We start from the raw sequence: 18,189 nt of genomic DNA on the forward strand, positions 1-18,189 counted from the left end.
GAAAAATTCCTTGGAGTGAATGTGCTGGGTCACATGGTGAGTGTACATACAAATTTATAAGAAGCTATCAGATTTTTTTTCAATATGCTGTAACATATTACATTCCTACTAGCAATATATGAGGGTTCCATACATTAATATGATCAGTCTTATTCAAATAAGAGTACAGTGGTATCCCATTTATATTTTAATTTGTATTTCACTAATGATCCATATGATGAGCTTCTTTTCATGTGTTTATTGGCCAATTATAGATCTTTGTGAAATGTACACATCTTTGTCAAGTTTCTAATTGGGATTTTTTTTCTTACGGAATTATAAGAGTCCTTTTTATATCCTGTGTATAAGTCCTTTGTGTTGCAAATATTATCTCCCTACCAGGATGATCTTGACATACTCAACTTAATTTCATCTGCAAAGAGCCTATTTCCAAATAAGGTCACAATCAAAAGTATAGAGAGGTTAGGACTTGGCCATATCTTTGGGGGCCATTGTTGAACTTACTGTATATTTATTGCTTTCATCAAATTTGGGAAATTTGGGGCCATATTTTCTTAGAGTAAATATTTTGCCTGCTTTCTCCCTTCTCTTCTTCTGGAACTCCATTTACATGCATTTTTAAAATATTGTCCACAGATTCCTGAGCCTTTATCCATAAAAAAATTTTTTTCTCTGAACTTCAGGTTGTATTATTTCTATTGATCTGTAAGTTTACTGTGTGTCTTTTTCATCCAGTGAATTTTTTTTTAACTTTGGATATTGTGTTTTCATTTCTCCAGTTTCCATATGGTTCTTTTTGAAGTTTTGGTTTCTCTGCTGTGGTTTCCTATCCATTCATTCATTATGCATGTATTTTCCTTTATATCCTTGAGAAGAGTTAAAGTAGGTGCTTTAAACACCTTTTCTGCTCATTTCAACATTGGGTATATTGGCTTTTGTCTCTATTAATTGCCTTTTCACTGGAGTATGAGTCACCTTTTCCTATTTATTCCAGGTCAAGTAATTTTGGATTGAATCCTGACTATTGTCAATGATACACTATAGAGACTCTGGATTCTGTTACATTCCTCTGCATAGTTTTGAATTTTGTTTTCTGAAGCAGTTAATCTGGCTGGACTCAAACTACAAACTTTGTCTCTCATCTTAAACTTTCTATTCTCTTGGCTTCTGGGAGAGTAGTCTCTTCTGGTTCTCGATCAACTTTTTTGTCAACTGCTAAAAAGAAGAACCTAATAGAATTTATTGGTTCCTGCTCCCTATTAGAAGTAATTTAAGTGGAAATTTTTGTAATGACATTAGTGATAGAGGAGAAAGTTCAGGTAGTAATAGTAATATTGTCCTAGATTAAAAATAAAAATAGCTTGAAAATAATCTGTCATATTTAGTGTTTGCTACTGCAGCCTAAAGCAGCAACTTCCTTCTTAGCTTTTGGAAATGAGGTAGCATTTATTGATATTTCTTGGTTCAAATTTCTTGGTCCCCATTGCTAGGATTCCCATGAATAAGCCTCTATTATAATTTTTTTCTAAATCTCTAACTTAAGGAGGAAGCTTTAACTTCTCTTTATCATGATGCTTTGGATATTACGATTTTCCAGGCCTTTATGCGAGAAACTTTTTTTTCCTGCATCCCTTTTCCTTCCCATATCAGAGGTAGAAAGTACCACATTGCACAGTGACTTTATTTTTCTAATTAAAAGAAAATTTAATCTCCACTGATTCTCTTTTCTTGTATTTGAAGATTCTTTTAATATAAAACTCTGATATGTGTAGAAAAACTTGTTTATCTGATATCTACTCTAATTGGTGCTTGGCCTCTTTCAAATCTCCTTTATCCTGAAGCACTAAAGTTTTTCCTTTATTAGTGGCCTTTAAAAAATAATTTTAAACTTAGAGAAAGGTAAAAAGTACAGAGCTTAATATTAACAATTATATAACCATAATATAATTGTCAGCACCAGGAAATTAATGATGATGTAATCTTATTCAAATTTTTCCAGTTTTCCTACTAACGTCTTCTTTCTGGCCCAGGGTCCAGTCTAGGATCCCATAGTGCATTTAGTTAAATCTCTTCCAATCAAGTAACAGTTCTTTAATCTTTCATGATCTTAACACCTTTTTTTTTTTTAAAGAATTTATTTATTTATTTGACAGAGAGAGACAGCGAGAGAGAGAGAGAGAGCACAAGCAGGGGGAGTGGGAGAAGGAGAAACAGTCTTCCCACTGAGCGGAGCCCGATGCGGGGCTTGATCCCAGGACCCTGGGATCATGACCTGAGCCGAAGGCAGACGTTTAACAACTGAGCCACCCTGGTGCCCCTGATCTTAACACTTGAATAATATGATTACTTATTTTGTAGAATGTTCTTGAATTTGGGTTTTTCTATATTTTCTCATGACTGATCGAGGTTGTACATTTTTTTTAAAGATTTTATTTATTTATTTGACAGAGAGAGAAATAGTGAGAGCAGGAACACAAGCAGGGGGAGTGGAGAGGGAGAAGCGGGTTTCCCGCCGAGCAGGGACCCCAATGTGGGATTCGATCCCAGGACCCTGGGATCATGACCTGAGCTGAAGGCAGACACTTAACTGACCTGAGCCACCCAGGCACCCTGACGTTGTACATTTTTGGTAAGAATATCACAGAATTGATGCTGTACCATTCTCAGTCCCCTATATGCTGCTGTGTTTTTAAGACGATGATCTTAAATATCTCCTTTACTTACATTAAGAACCATATCCGACAGTGTTATAATTTTTGTTTCTAATGGCCAGCATAATTTAGAAAAGTCGAGAAGGAAAGTCTACTGTATATTTACCAATGTTTTTACTCCTTTCTGTGTTTTTTTTTCTTCCCAATGGAGTTGAAGATTCCTGCTTTTATCATTTCCTTTTTTTTCAAGACCTTACGTTAGCCATTCTTTTAGAATAGGTATGCTGGCAACTTATACTCGATTTGCACTCATTTGAGAATGTTTTGGGTCCCCCTTCATTCCTTAAAGATATTTTTGCTCAATATAAAATTCTGGGTTGACAGTTCTTTCAGCACTTCAAAAATGTTGTGCCAGTTCCTTATGATGCCATGGTTTCTGCTGAGACACTGCTGTCAGATTGTTTCATCTCTGTAGGTCAGGAGTTGTTTCTCTCACCGCTTCCTCTTAAGTTTATTCTTTGTCTTTAATTTTCAGAAGTTTGATTATGTTGTGTCTTTGTGCTTATTCTGTTTGGGATTTGCCCAGCTTCTTGAAGCTATAGGCTTATATCGTTTCCTAGAATTTAGTGCATTTTAGCCATTATTTCTTCAGATTCTTTTAACCCCAGTCACTGTCTCTCCTCCTTTTGGGATTCTGATGACAGAAATATTAGATCTTTTGTTATGGTCCCAGAAGTCTCTGCAGCTCTCTTCATATTTGTCTGTTTTCTCTCTGTTGTCCAGATTGGGGAATTTCTGTGTTTCTGTCTATAAGTTTACTAAATCTTTTCTCTGTTCTCTCTACTTAGTTTTTAATTTTGGTTATATTATTTTTCAGTTATAAAATTTCTTTTTTATTTATTTTTTTATTATGTTAGTCACCATACAGTACATCATTAGTTTTTGATATCATTGTTTGCGTATAACACCCAGTGCTCCGTGCAATCAATTATAAAGTTTCTGTTTGGTTCTTCTTATACCTTCTGTTTCTTTGGTGAGACTACATTTTTTTCATTTCTTTCTATAATGGTGACTTTCAAACACTTGTCTGATGAATCTAATGTCTACATCATCTTGGTGTTGGCATCTCATGATTGTCTTTTCTCATTCAAGTTGAAATTATCCTGGTTCTTGGTATAATGAATGATTTTCTGTGGAATCCTGGACATTTCGGATATAATAAATCTCTGTGTCTTATTTAAGTCTTCTGTTTTAGTAAGCCTCCTCTGACATTGTGCCAGCTAGGGATCTTGGAGTGTCGCCTTGTTACTTGTTATGGGTAGAAGTTCACTTTCTCCACTGAGTTCTGTTGACACCCTGGTGGGAGGAGGGGGACATGTTATAGCTGCAAAGTGGTGAAAGTAAGTCCTGATCCTCCACTATGCCGCTTCTGAGACCACCCCAGTGAGAAGGTATAGCATGCCTCATTATCACCAGATAGAGACAAAAGCCTAGGAATCCAGCAGGGATAAAAGTTATGACTCCCCATTTCAGCCTTCTCTGTCACCACCCCAGTTGGGAAATTGGGTCACCTCATTCATCTGACAAGGATGGAAGTCTAGGCTCTTGCTGGTGAGAGTGGGGATGGGTCTGCCATATTTTCCATGGTGTTTGGTTGGAATAGGGCAGTTATTGTCTAAATGTTTTCTGTCTTGCTAATTTATTCATTTTCTGGCCCTTTGAATAAACAGAGCAGATTTTCTTGGGGCTCTATTATTATTATTGTTATTATTTTCTATATCCGTTGTCATTTCCATGTTGCCACTTTTTCTAGCACACAGTCCAGAATACATAAGGCAAAGAGAAAACTGAGGGATTCACCATTCTATTGTTTCTTGGGTCTTGAAATCCCTAGCTTGGATTCTTCCTCCTTCTCTCCTGCTTTCTGAATCCTCTTATGTTTGTTTTATATATAATATCCAGAGCTTTTACTTACACTTAGCAGGAAGAATAGGGAAAAGTAAATCTGTTTCATCTTGTCTGAAAGTAGAAGTCACAATGGTCTTTGCATCATGAATGTAATTATATTTGAAAAACAAATATAGTACGTTTCTAAAATCTATAATTCCTGAGTAGAAAGCAACACATTCCAATATTTTTTATAAAAAAAAAATCTAAATGCTGTTATAAATTAAATTGGTATATAATGAAAAGATTTTAAGGTCTTGTCTTTGAAGTTTAAAGTGATATTCAATACAATAAATACAATACAATAGGATTCTAATACATGAAAATTAGAGAGTTGGTTGGCCCTGTTGGGAGAAGATTGTGTTAGTTTAACTTTGGTGATGTACTAACTGCCTAAATGAACTGTAATTTTCCTTTGACCTTGGAAAAAGTTTTTCTTGTTAAGCTATTTTGTTTTAAGCCCTATAGATTTTAACATGATTTGTTATAAATATGTAAATGGTTATATGTGGGTATGTCAAAGCATGAGTGCACATTACAAAAGACAGAAGCTTCTTTTCTGGTAGCTATGGAATTGACTGTTAAAAATCACCTAGTGCTTTTTTTTTTTTTTTTTGATGGAAATGTCAAACTAAAATAACTATATATGTGTATATATAATTTACTTCCTAATTCATTGGCTTCCTCCTTAGACCTCCACTGGCATAGTGAGTAGAAACTGAAAAGCAAAGAAAAAAGATTTAGGATTTTTGTCATATACACACTCATCCCCTAAAGTAAGAATGCAGTTATCTGCCTTGACAATATTGGTAACACATCTGTTGTTGCATTTGCTAGGCAGTTTGTATCCGTGACTTACACTAGCCATAAATCTATACATCTCTGCTAGATTTTGTATGCCAAGTACAGGCATGTAATTTTCAAAGCTTATCCCAAGCATAGAATTTCTGAAAGAGAGAAAAGATAATTATAAGTTGAGTCTCAGTCTTTAGAATGTAATTTCATTCGTTCACTGATCCCTGTAGAGTCATTAATGTGACAAGCATATTGCATACAGAATGAAACAGATTTCTCCAGCCGCTGAAACACAGGTACATGACTGAACACGTTAAATATACGTTTACATTTTAGTTACAAAGGAGTTGATTTTAGTTATGAAAAGGATCGGGAAAAACTTTAGAGAAAGTTAGTGACAGACATTATCCTAATGTAGTATTACTCTTAATAATTATATACCTTGTCATGTCTTTTATTACATTATGATGTGTTATAGTAGTGATGAGAAGAATATCTAATATATTTATTTTAATGCTAACCATGAGCCAGGCATTGTTCTAAGTGCTTTTCATAGAGAAACTCACTTTATTTATTACATATAAATTAATTCATTAGTTGAATATAGAACTAACATAATGTAGTTTTTTACTGTTGACCACAGTTGACCCAAAAAAGTAAGATGATTTACATGTCGTCAAGTGATCTAAAGAGGCAGTTAAGAACATTTAATATAAATTTAAGCTATTTATTAGGGCAATATTTATCAAATAGTATACTGTTTCACGTTTTGCCAAGAAAGTGCTCTTTTGTGTGTTAATAAAGATACAGGTCTTCCGTATAGCTAGTATGCAGACTCTGCAAAAGTCAAGTATGTTTTGACATGCTTATCCTAAGTACCAGTGTTACACCTGTCACTCTTTAGCTCCTTGCTGCCTTTTCTTCTCTGTGCAGAGCTTCCATGCAGTAGCTAGAATGGGATCTCCACCTACTCCTGTGCAGTGAACCCCACGGTTAATGAACCCGAGATGCGCTAATCAAACGTGTTTTCTTGTTACAGTGCTTACGTTAGGTATCACATATGAATGTACAGGTGTTTATCTTTCCTTAGTGATCTAAAGAGCAACTTTCTTTAAACACAGGTCTTTTTTGGGACGCCTGGGTGGCTCAGTCAGTTAAACATCTGCCTTCGGCTCAGGTCATGATCTCAGGGTCCTGGGATGGAGCCCCGTATTGGGTTCTGCTCAGCGGGGAGCCTGCTTCTCCCTCCACCTGCTGCTCCCCCTGCTTGTGCTCTCTCTCTCTCTAACAAATAAATAAAATCTTAAAAAAAAAAGGGGGGGGTCTTTTTCACACCCTCCTCATTTTTGTCCCAAGGGGGTGACCATTAAAAACATCTGACAGACAAGCAGTTAACCAGTTTCCTGCTGAGATTAGTAAAATATGTAGTAGTCCTGCAACATCAAGGAAGTTCAGCCCTGCAGGAAATGGTTTTATTCAACGTTTTTTGGAGATAGGAGGTAAGGAATTCACATTTTCATTTGGATGCCCCCTCATATTTTCAAATGGGCATGAAAAAATTCACATACCTAGCTTTTAATGTAAATTATTCTAAGGCTTATACCATTTTTCTTTATTTCTCAAGTTATATGAATAGTTGAAGTGATGTGTGTCTTCCCTTCAGGAAAAAGAAATCTCTGGACTGGCAAGATCAGTATTAGAATGGACAATTATAGCATCTCATCTGGGTTTATGTGATTACAAGTCAAAACTAGGAAACTTATTTTATTTTATTTTATTTTATTTTAAGATTTTATTTATTTATTTGAGAGGGAATGAGATAGAGAGAGAGAGAGCATGAGAGGGAAGAGGGTCAGAGGGAGAAGCAGACTCCCTGCCGAGCAAGGAGCCCGATGCGGGACTCGATCCAGGGACTCCAGGATCATGACCTGAGCCGAAGGCAGTCGCTTAACCAACTGAGCCACCCAGGCGCCCCTAGGAAACTTATTTTAAAACAAAGATTGTTCTAGATTTGTAAATTTCAAAGACAGCCACATTGTTTAATTTACATATATTGAAATTTTTGGCCCATCTTCTAATGGAATAATTTTTGTAGACCCACAAGAAAGAAACAAAATGTCAATTTACAGTAGTTGATAGTGTTATAAATCCAAAACAAGTGCTATAACATTATAAAAAACAAGATCAACTGCTAACATTTTAGAGTACCAAAGATAGCAAAATGATACGATTTATAAACAATAAATTTTAAAGTACACATAGAAGATGACTTTTGTAATCTCCTAAAATTATCTTTATTCACTTTTCTTTAATCAAAATCAAGGGTCCTGTGACATCGCATAGTGAAATTTTTAGGACCACATTTGTAAAAACACACTGCTGTGTTAGAAAGATGTTGCTCTGTCAGTTCTGAAGATTTGTGCATTACAAGAGGTAGTGGGATTTTATTACCCTAATTATTTCAGGCTAGTGGTCCTAAAAATTCTGGCTTCTGCTGATGCTTTGAATCATAGGAAGCAATTTTCTGTGTAGAAGGATGAATTTCAAAATGTCACTTACAGATTATCTTTTTTTTTGACATTCACAATTTTATGAACTCTAATGTTGTTATGTCCAAGAAGAAAATATAAAACTGAACAGAGCCATATCGAACTTGTTTTTACAAGTGGCTGATGGAGTGGTATGTAAAGTGTGATTCTTAAGGGCTCTTATCTGTAGATTATTACTTTTTGTTTAATGTGGAATTGTGTCCTCAATCAATAGTTTCCTGTATTTTTCATATACTTTTATATGGCCTATTAGGCAGTCTCAGTGCAGTGGAGGTATAACATGGGATGATTTTATATTTCTCCAGGCACCACTTTCCTCCATACTCTGTCAGATCTCCCATTTATGATGTCTAGTTACCTTTAGTTTTAAAAAATTGAATCTAGTTCATGGTAAAATGCCAAACTCTGATCCCCACCCTGGCAAGCCAGTCAGTTTGGCTCAAGACACTTGGAGGAGGGAGGGAGTACATTGATTTCTTGTTCCCTTCCTCTCACTCCAGTGCCTTTGAATATTTGTAGTTGGTGGGGTGGGAGCTTTTGAGATCTCTTCCTCCATACTCCATCTGTTTCATTTCATGGCCTTACTGCGCTGGTGTTGGGAAGTCTGGAGTGGGACCAGGGTAGGGGAAGATGCCACCCTAACCTGGTTGCATCCACTGCTGGTTTCCATGTAGATGATATTCATGATTTTCTTGAGGTAGCGTTTAATTTCTTCCAGTTCCCTCTGTCCCTGAGGGATAGCCATATTTCCTTTGGACTTTACCAATGGTCCTTGCCCCTGACCCCCTCTGTTGGTAGGTGTCTCTTTGTTTGGCCTGAGTATCCCTTTGGCTTCTGCTGAGATTCTCTTTCATTCCCTCCAAGGGCCATGAATATGTAGGGTGAGCATATCTCCCTTTGTCCTTTTTTTGATTTCAGGCACACTGTGTGCCTAGACTCCTTCAGCAAGCTCTCAGATATCTCCAAACTCAATCTCTTATTTTCCTATGTTTCCAAACTGCTAGGGGCACACATTGATTTCAGTCAAGATTTCTTTTCAGAGGAAGCCTATAGATTCTGCTAGGGGACAGAATATAAGTACTCCCACTCTGTATCAGCTGTTTTCTTAGAGCTACCCCACTCATTGAAAATGCTATATTCCTCATAAGGGTGACAGTCAAGATGATTCCTTCCCCTGCACCTCCCCCTTCCTAGTTCCTCTGTGTATTATTTATGGTTGGACCAGTTCTGCTGACTCTTACTAAGGGGTTGGGAGTAAGGCCTAGCCTAAATGTTGGCAGCTCTTTAGAGCTCCTTTTGTTGTTGGTTGTTTGCCTGGTGTTGATTCTGGGGCAGCAGAAAAAGTCCCATGGGGATAGATTCTTTGTAAGTGATAAAAAGCCCAGTGAATTAAATAAAATAGGTATTTATTCTTTTCTCATGGAAAGGTCTGTAAGCTTGCAGTCCAGAGCTAGTGTGATGGGTCTGTTCCATGGAGTCTTCAGGGACCCAGGTTCCTGCCTACTCACCACCCTGCCATCTGTAGGTTTCAGCCCTTGTCCTTTGGCCAAAGATGGTAATGTCCGCCCATATTCTAAGCAACAGGCTGACAAAATGAGTCAAGAGGAAGGAAAAGGCAGACACTTGAAATCTCTTTTTAAAGTTTCCAGGAAGCTGTTATAGAAGTCTTTTGTTTACATTCTACTCAGCCACATGGTGTCATAGCTATAAGGGAGCCTAGGAAATATGAACTTTATTCTGAGCATTCAAGTAGCTAGCTAGGAATTACTGTGGAAGAATATTGGAGGACAGTTGGCAATCCCTGTCACATTCACTGGATGCTCTGACATTTTATTTGTGGCTATGTGCAAAGTTACACCTTTACATTTATCTGTTCTATATGAGTTCTATATGGTCACCAATGTTGAATGGCTGCCGGATGCACAGTGTTTCATAGTGTATTGCAGGCTTCCAGTGAATTGTGTACAGTTAGGAGAAAGTTAAATCTTTCAGTAATAGTATCTAAGCCATGGATGCAAATGCAGTTTGGAGTTTATATTTTCTACTGGGATTGTCTTGTCGTATTTCTGTCCTTTGTGATTTTCATTTCTCTAGAAGAAAAAGTAGAACTGCAATAAATTGGCTAACTAAGAAGTGTATTCACTGTCAATTTGGATATTTAGGGAAGTGTCATGTCTTTCATACAGACTTTCAATTGATGTCAAAGGGCAGTTATATTTTATTTTAAAAAGCATGTTTTATAATAGCACTATATACGACGTAATATTTTAACGGTACCATAAATGGCTGGGAACTATAGCTATTTTAGTGTCACTGTTTATTGGCTTTTGCATAAACCTGTTATGTGATAAGTTTCATTTTCCCCCATCATATTTAGCTGATGCATAGTAAACAACACTTCCACATTCTTGAACTCATATATACTTGAGTGACCTTTCAGTTTGCTTAGGAGGTATAGTAATGGTGATTTAGAACTGTTGTCAAGTCTTTTCCCCCAAAGTTAACTTGGAAAAAATATTTTTATAATAAAATCTTTAAAGTACTTTGGAAACAAGCTTTGTATGTTGCCTTGATTTAAACTCTAAACTACTTTTTATAGATACCAGGAAGTTTCCCTACCTTCAGGGAAACTGATGGCAAATCTTAGCCCTTACCAGCTTAAAAAAGTTAAATTATTAAATATGAGACTAAGATCCATATAGCTGTCATTTTCAGTCAGATGTATATTATCCATGACAAAATATACATGGACCAAAATCTATAATAAAAGTATATTATGGGTATTATACAGCAGTCAGAATTAAACCTCAGGGAACTAATATGTGTTTAATTTTCTTCCTCACAAATTCAAGATTTTCACCTAAGCTTTTATCCTAGACCTATATACATTTAACAAATTGAGCAAGTTGTAACTAATAAAACCAATTTTCTCTAAAATTAGTAGGAATTCCATTCTATAGGCATGTTTCATTAATTTATTACAAAAGCAATGCTGTTTTTGCTTTGTTAGCTTAGAAATAAAATAAGCACTGCTTGAAAGAACTTCTGTGAAAGTAGATAAATGAGAGGATGGAAATTTTCCCACTGGGAAGATGGACTCACACTTCCCTCTACCCCCATTTACCCTACCTCTGATATGGAATGTCTTACATGTGGTTTTAATAATGGTTGATTGTATTTAACTAAAAAATAATAAATAATATAGTAAAATATTTTTAGTAAAATATTTTAGTTTAATTCAATTTGATTGTAATGTCAAAATGTCAAGCAGAACATGATGTAGTGATAGCTAGATATATTTAACAGTGGTTTTATGGGGACTATAATGTAGAAATAGAAGAATGTCACTACCAATTAAGTGGCAATCAAACACATAGAGTCAAAGATGAGTGAAAATTCAGGTTGACAAAATTCCATTGGAATCAAGTGAACTTTGACTTATGCTTACCCTTGAGTCTTTAGCATCATGCATTATGAAAAGCTGGACTTACAAAGACAGGTATAGCATATAATTGCGAATTTTTCTACTGGCTATAATAATGTAAAACATTTTATAAAGTATTTCCTAAACTTTTTTAAAACTTCAAAAGTACTTAAAATGGAATTAATAGATTTTCCATAGATATTGGAAGGTCCGGATAAGGAATATTTAAAATGTGTTCTGCATAAATTGATTGAATTCTTCTGGAAATCTAGAGCCTTTGGAAAGGACCTCTTGCATCTGGCTCCCTCTCACAAGTGGTGTTCAGCAGATTGCATGTGTTCTGTTATAGGTTCACTACTGTGATAGACAAAGTGGCAAAGAGTGTGTGACCTGTCTGACATTAGCCCCTGTGCAGATGACTTTCCATGCTATTGGAAGCTCCATTGAAGCCAGCCATGACCAGGTATAATATACCACTGCCATTTTGCTGCGTTATGGCCCAGCTGAGAAACCAGAGACCATCAAAATGGAAGCGATGTGCACACATACAGCTTTGCTTTCCCTAATACGTTATCCACTAGCACCATGTGCTAGAATTTTGAAAAATCCAAAATTTTTGTGTTGGGAAACTGGTATCTTAGGAGATTTAAATTATTTTAGACTTCTAGTTTGTAGTTCATTATTAACTTAAATATAGAATTCTCTTATGTGGAAGAAATAATTGCCCTACAAGTTATTTGTATTTTTAATAATTATATATAAGAAGCAGCATTAGCAAAACAATGTAGATAACACTGGAGTCTCACTGTAATACACTCATTTAGTTCTGTTGAAGAGGGTTTAGTATTATAGAATGTGTTTAAAATAACTGAACTTTCAGAACCAACTTACTCCCATAATTTGGGATATTATTAAAAGGATGCTCCAGTGTTGTTTCTACTTTTAAAGCTTTATTTCTGAAATAAAGCTAAAAATCTGAAAAGTATATTGTTTCTTAATAACAAATTCCTTTGTTTAGATAGTAGCTTGAAAATACATCCTGTTTATAAGATAATACATATTTTCAATTAAAATAATCATCAGATTAGACTAAACTAATGATCTGGGTCATAGAGTTTCTAGTTTGGAGTCAAAATAAATACACATGCACACAGTTTACAGTTTGACTAACCAACTGTGCTTTCTAAATTAACTATTCACTTGCAGAAAAATGGTCACCCACTTTCATACCCATTTCTCAGGAAATTTGAGGGTTTCTCTTAGTCTTGCCTGACTAATCTTTTTTTCCTTCTCTGAGGAGTGCCCTTGCATGAAAAGAATAAAAGAACATAATAGTGTATCTTCTCAAACACATGATTTATTGTCCAACTCAAAAAAGACACCCTTAAGGACACACCTCTCTAGTTCATAATGTCTCTGACATTGTGCGGTTTCCAATCATCTTTTGTTGCTTGGTGGCAAGGTATTGTGGGGCTTAGGAAAAAGCAACTAATTAGGCAGAAAATCTGAGTCTTAGGAACTAGCCATAGCATAAGTTAGCTGCAGCTACTGGAGTGGATTCTGCACCTCTCTTTGGGACCCTATTTTCTGGATTTTTTTTTTTTTAAGATTTTATTTGACAGAGGCACAACGAGAGCAGGAACACAAGCAGGGGGAGTGGGAGAGGGAGAAGCAGGCTCCCCGTGGAGCAGGGAGCCTGATGCGGGGCTCGATCCCAGGACCCTGGGATCATGACCTGAGCCGAAGGCAGACGCTTAACGACTGAGCCACCCAGGCACCCCTGTTTTCTGGAATGTTAAATAAAGGAGTTGGTTAGATGACTTACAAGATCCATTCCAGTGCTACCATTTTATGATTCTGTGACTGATCTTCCTGCTCCTGGTTAAATGAGACCAACCAATGATAAACAGTTGACAGCATATTAACCTTGAAAGCAGTTTTGAGATGACTCCAGTGCTTCCCAGAGTTTGGCACCGACATATGCTCTAGCTGCAGGAAAGTGTGCAGCAGGAGTAGAGGGATGGGACCTAAACAAACTTACAGAATACATTTCCCTGTATAAAACTATAACTGAGCTGTATGCTAGGTTCAGGAGAAATGACAAGAATGTTAGACATGGGTCCTGCTGTTGGAGCTTGCAATCTAGCAACTTCACTACTTTGAATATTTGCCAAAAAGTCTAGCTACTGCTGTATCTCTCTATATCCATTCATGGCAGAAACAAATGCAAGAGCAGCTTGAGATAACCATCCTACAAAGGCCTCTCTTTAGGCTGAGCAAAGAAATGAAAGAGTGCTTCAGAAACCCACACACCACTGGGTGTTATGCACAAACAATGAATCATGGAACACTTCATCTAAAACTAATGATGTAATGTATGGGGATTAACATAAGAATAAAAAAAATGTAAAAAGCTTAACAGTAAAAAAACAAAAACAAAAACAAAACACACACACCTGAGGAGCAACCCACTGTTAGCAGAGGTAGCATGTTGCTATAAAAGAGCACTAGAATGGGAATAGAGACTGAGATCAAACCTAGATTTGCCATGAAGTAGCCATGGGAACTTGTCCCTATACCTCTTGGAACTTGGCTTCTTCATGAGTAAAATAATGAGGGTGGTTCAGGCTTATGCCCAGTCCATGTGGCAAGGTATACAAAGTTCTGGGCTAGTATTAGTCCGTATGGCACCTTTACAAATTAGAAAAAAAAGGTGCTTCTTCCTCAAAGCATTTTACTGCAATCCAAATCCCAAGACTTACAGCATGAATGGAGGCTCCCAGCCCTCACTCCCCCACCCATGAGGTGTTCAGTACATAACCTGCACAACTGTACATAGAGGTCTTATACTAGATCTATCTGGAATGTCAGTTTTACTCAATGGTAAGTAAATAAAGACATTTTTACACTAAAGCAAATGCAGTTGCATTAGAGATGATGAACTTGCATGAGATTTTAAGGTAAAAAAAGACTTTCAAGAAATGCATTGCTAATGGTCAGTTGGATGAGTGGAAGATAGATGGATAGATGAATAAATGAATGGAGCTGTGACTGGAGTGGTCATCCTGTATACCAAATACTCTACTTTGGTGGCCTCAGGTACAAATGGAAGTAGGGGCGTGATCAGTGCTCCTCCCTTGTACTTGGACTGTTGGGCTCCCTGAGGAAAGGAGACACAGTGAACCTCTACTCCACATGCTCTAGTTTTTCTGCATTATGTTGCCATTACCCTTTCCTCATAGTGAGGGTCTGGGTAAGCAAAAAGTACTTCTTCACCATACCGAAAGCATAAACTTGATCTCATAAGTTGGAAAGGATGGACCACTAAATGCTTTTTCACCAATTAATCAGTAAATACTGGAAAACATTTTAAAGCAAGAAAAATTACAGTCATTTACAAAATGTTTTCTGTTCTTATTTCATTTGAGCCAATGCAATTGAACAACCAATAAGTATTCTGAGAAAAAAAGTATATGTAAAATTTAGAGGCAATCCTTCCTATGAAACTCACGAAGTTCTTACTTATGTAGAAAATAAAGGTGAGAAATGGAAGAGCTCTCTAGCCTTGAACATTTACAGCTTACCATATATTTTTAGATTTAGCTCTAGGAACTCAGTGAAGTAAAGAGTAAATGTATTATCCACTGTATTCACTCATGTATTAAGGAGTAAGAGGACAAGGACTGTTAAATATCTCTACCAAAGGTTCATACAGATCAACAGAATGGAGGAGAGAGATGCAGTATCATCTGTATGCTGATGATGTCCAAATATATGGAACTTCCGATTCTCCCGCCTCCCCCCCCTCCAATGTGCCTCTCCCTCTTCCCCTGTCTTTTCCCTTTATCCATCCTGGTAAATACCACCATCTACCTTGTTGCTCAGGTCACACTCCTTGGATCATCTTTGCCTCCTCTTTCCTCAGATGCTACTTCCAGTTCCGGTATCCCTTCCTCTGAATTACACCTGTCACCAGACCACTTTTCACCACTTCCAATGTTGCCATTGTAGTCACTATCATGGGTTTTTGTTTTTGTTTTTGTTTTTTAAGGCTTTATTTTTAAGTAATCTCTACACCCAACATGGAGCTCGAACATGGAGCTCGAACTTAACAACCCCTAGATCAGGAGTCGCATGCTCTACTGACTGAGCCAGCCAGTCACCCCCCTATCACGTTTAACCCAGACAATTGCAGTAGTCTTTACACTAGCTTCCTTTTTTCTACTTCTGTTCCATTGTGGTATATCTTTCACACAGTAGCCAAAATTATTTTAAGTTAATCAGATCACATTATTCAGCTGTTCAGAACCTTCCAGTGGCTTCCCATCACACCTACTATAAATCCAAAATTTTTGTTATGGCATGTAAGTCCCTATGTGATTTGGCTCTCTCCGTCTCTCCAGTTGCAATTCCTACCACTCTCCTTTCCACTCAGTATCCCAGTCTCGTTGGCTTTGTTGCCAGCTATATCATGACAGATGAAAGAAACCAGACTCAAAAGGCTACATACTATAGATGCAATGTGTATGACATTCTGGAGAAGGCAGAACTAGAGAGATAGAAAACAGATCATTGGTTGCCAGGGGCTGAGGAAGGATTGACCATAAATTGTCAAAACAGTTTTTGGGGGTGATGGAAATGTGCTATAGCTTGGTTGTGGTGGTAGAACATGACTGTATGCATTTATTAAAACTTACAGAACTGTATGCTAAAAAGGGTAAATTTTATTGTATTTAGATTATACTTCAATAAACCTAACTTTAAAAAAAAGCCAGATTCATTCCTTTATCAGTGACCCATAAATGGAATTGACCCCAGGGAAATGTGGAAACATGACATCCCTTTTCCTTTCCTGCATTCTCTGAAAATGTTGGATCCACCTTAGAATGCACTAAATTAAACTTAGAGCCCGATTTAGAGCTTCTCCAAATGCCAGTGCTTAGTTAAAGCCTGCTTCAGGCTTCCAGGATAATTATTAATCTCCAGAAAGCGGTCTAAGTCTGCTTGACTTCAGGGAAAGGATCTGTAGTGTTTTCCATTTGGGAACTCTGAATTCTCATCCAGGCAGTGGACAGTCATTCAGGCTGGTCGCTGCCTGGGAGTCCCTGTGGTGTCTTGGGTGAAAATGTTCTATGTATGTTTGCTTTATTCATCACAGCAAATGTGATACTATCAATTTACATTAGTTTAGAATGTTTAACTGTCTAGAATAAAAACAGTTTAAATTTCCAGATACTGATTTTCTTTTCAGATATTTTTTAGCAAACATTTGTTAACTGAATAACTCTCTGGGAATATTGCACTGGATACTAGAGCATACAAAAATAACTGACTTCTTCTAGTCCTCGTAATAAGCTAGACAACTAACTTAAATGTAGTCTTTAGTGAGCTAATTATCCTGTGACATTTAAAATCAGCACATCATATGGTGGCTTCAGTGAAGAGCAGTCTTCCTTATTCATTAGTGGAGTAAAGAGCTCATTTATTTGGTAAGGTGGAGCTAGTGAGGGTGTTGCTCTAAATAGGTCCTATTTGGAAATTAAATTTGTATTGGTTAGAGGGTATTCTTGAAAGCAAAATCCTTTGTAATAGTGCAGAAAGGTTTTTGGAATTTTCTAGCTTGGTATAATTCACCAAATATTCTTTCCTCTGTCCGTCTGACCTGACACTTTCTACATCTTCCTTCACCACTCGGATGTTACTCAGTACTGCTTACTCTCTGTCTCTGTCACTTATATCAGTCACCTTCTAGGTAGCCTCAAAATCATAAACTTCCTTCCCTGTCTTTTTATTTTTTTATTCACCTTTATTTAGACTCCATTATTAATCTTAACAGTCTCAACAATACTGGGTAGGCAGACATAGATTAGTAGCTTAATTTCCAGTTAATAGTTTTACCACTGCCTACCTCATTCTGTTCAGGTTAGCTTTGGAATTCACTTGCATCATATAAAAAAATGAATAAATCAACCACCTAACCAAGCACTAACTCGCCAATGAAGTGTAACATATGTAAATTGCTATTTGCTCTAATCTGACTTCTCAACACAAAATGAAATTATGATATAAAGGATGATGCATACTTAGCACAGTACTTAGAATTTATGAAATGAACAATTCTTCAACAGAAAAGAAACAGGAACCAAATATATATTAAATGTGTTTACTGTGTACCAGATTTTGTGCTAGGCTCTACATCCATTATTTTGCTTAATTCTCATAATAATTCTATGAGGTATAAACTATAGTGTGTGTATATTTGCTTCATTTGCTACATTACCTGTAAGGGTTTATGTCCAGATTAGCAAATCAAGCAGAGTTGTTCCCCATGTGTGTGCTTTGACTAGAATTCAAGGCAGATCTCTCAGTGAAAGGACAACCATGAAGTGTAACAAGTTACAAATCTAATGGGTATTCTGTTCTACTTTTGATTAGTTAAATACTGCTCATAGTTTTTTTTCTGATTAATTAAAAATCTCTTTCCCTTAGTAATTATTCCATAATGTCTTACAGTCATATAATAATTAAAAACTAAGAAAGAAAAGGTCTTCACACATATTAAATATATACTATCACAACAATAATACATGGCTTGATTATAGACTATATACAGAACTTTTGTAGTACTAAATGGTCTTAAATGATAGTGCATATAGTCCCTTTCCTTTGAGGTAATTGTAGCCTAATGGAGTGTATCAGCTAGGATGCTTTTGGCTACAAGTAACAGAAAACCTGACTCATACTGGCTTAAACAATAAGGAACCTTGTTATCTCCCATAACAGGAAGTTCAGAGGAAGAGTGAACTCCAGGGTTGGTTGATAA

At 36.6% G+C, this 18,189-nt stretch overlaps 1 protein-coding gene across 3 annotated transcripts in view; it reads left to right on the forward strand.

The window, feature by feature from the left end:
* The window catches only part of STAU2 (staufen double-stranded RNA binding protein 2), a 280,288-nt gene that overhangs the window by 166,131 nt on the left and 95,968 nt on the right, over positions 1-18,189 (forward strand). For 2 of the 3 annotated variants that reach the window (XM_064588192.1, XM_064588194.1), the window contains one exon: positions 11,716-11,829. The exons of the other annotated variant lie outside the window; for it this stretch is intronic. In XM_064588192.1, coding sequence (XP_064444262.1) covers positions 11,716-11,829 — 114 coding nt within the window. The remainder of the gene's footprint in view (positions 1-11,715; positions 11,830-18,189) is intronic. 3 annotated transcript variants of the gene reach the window in all.

Source organism: Mirounga angustirostris, unplaced genomic scaffold (genome assembly GCF_029215605.1).
Source record: "Mirounga angustirostris isolate CCGP_5_RB_7025 unplaced genomic scaffold, mMirAng1.0.hap1 SCAF_4, whole genome shotgun sequence".
Lineage (NCBI taxonomy): Eukaryota > Metazoa > Chordata > Mammalia > Carnivora > Phocidae > Mirounga > Mirounga angustirostris.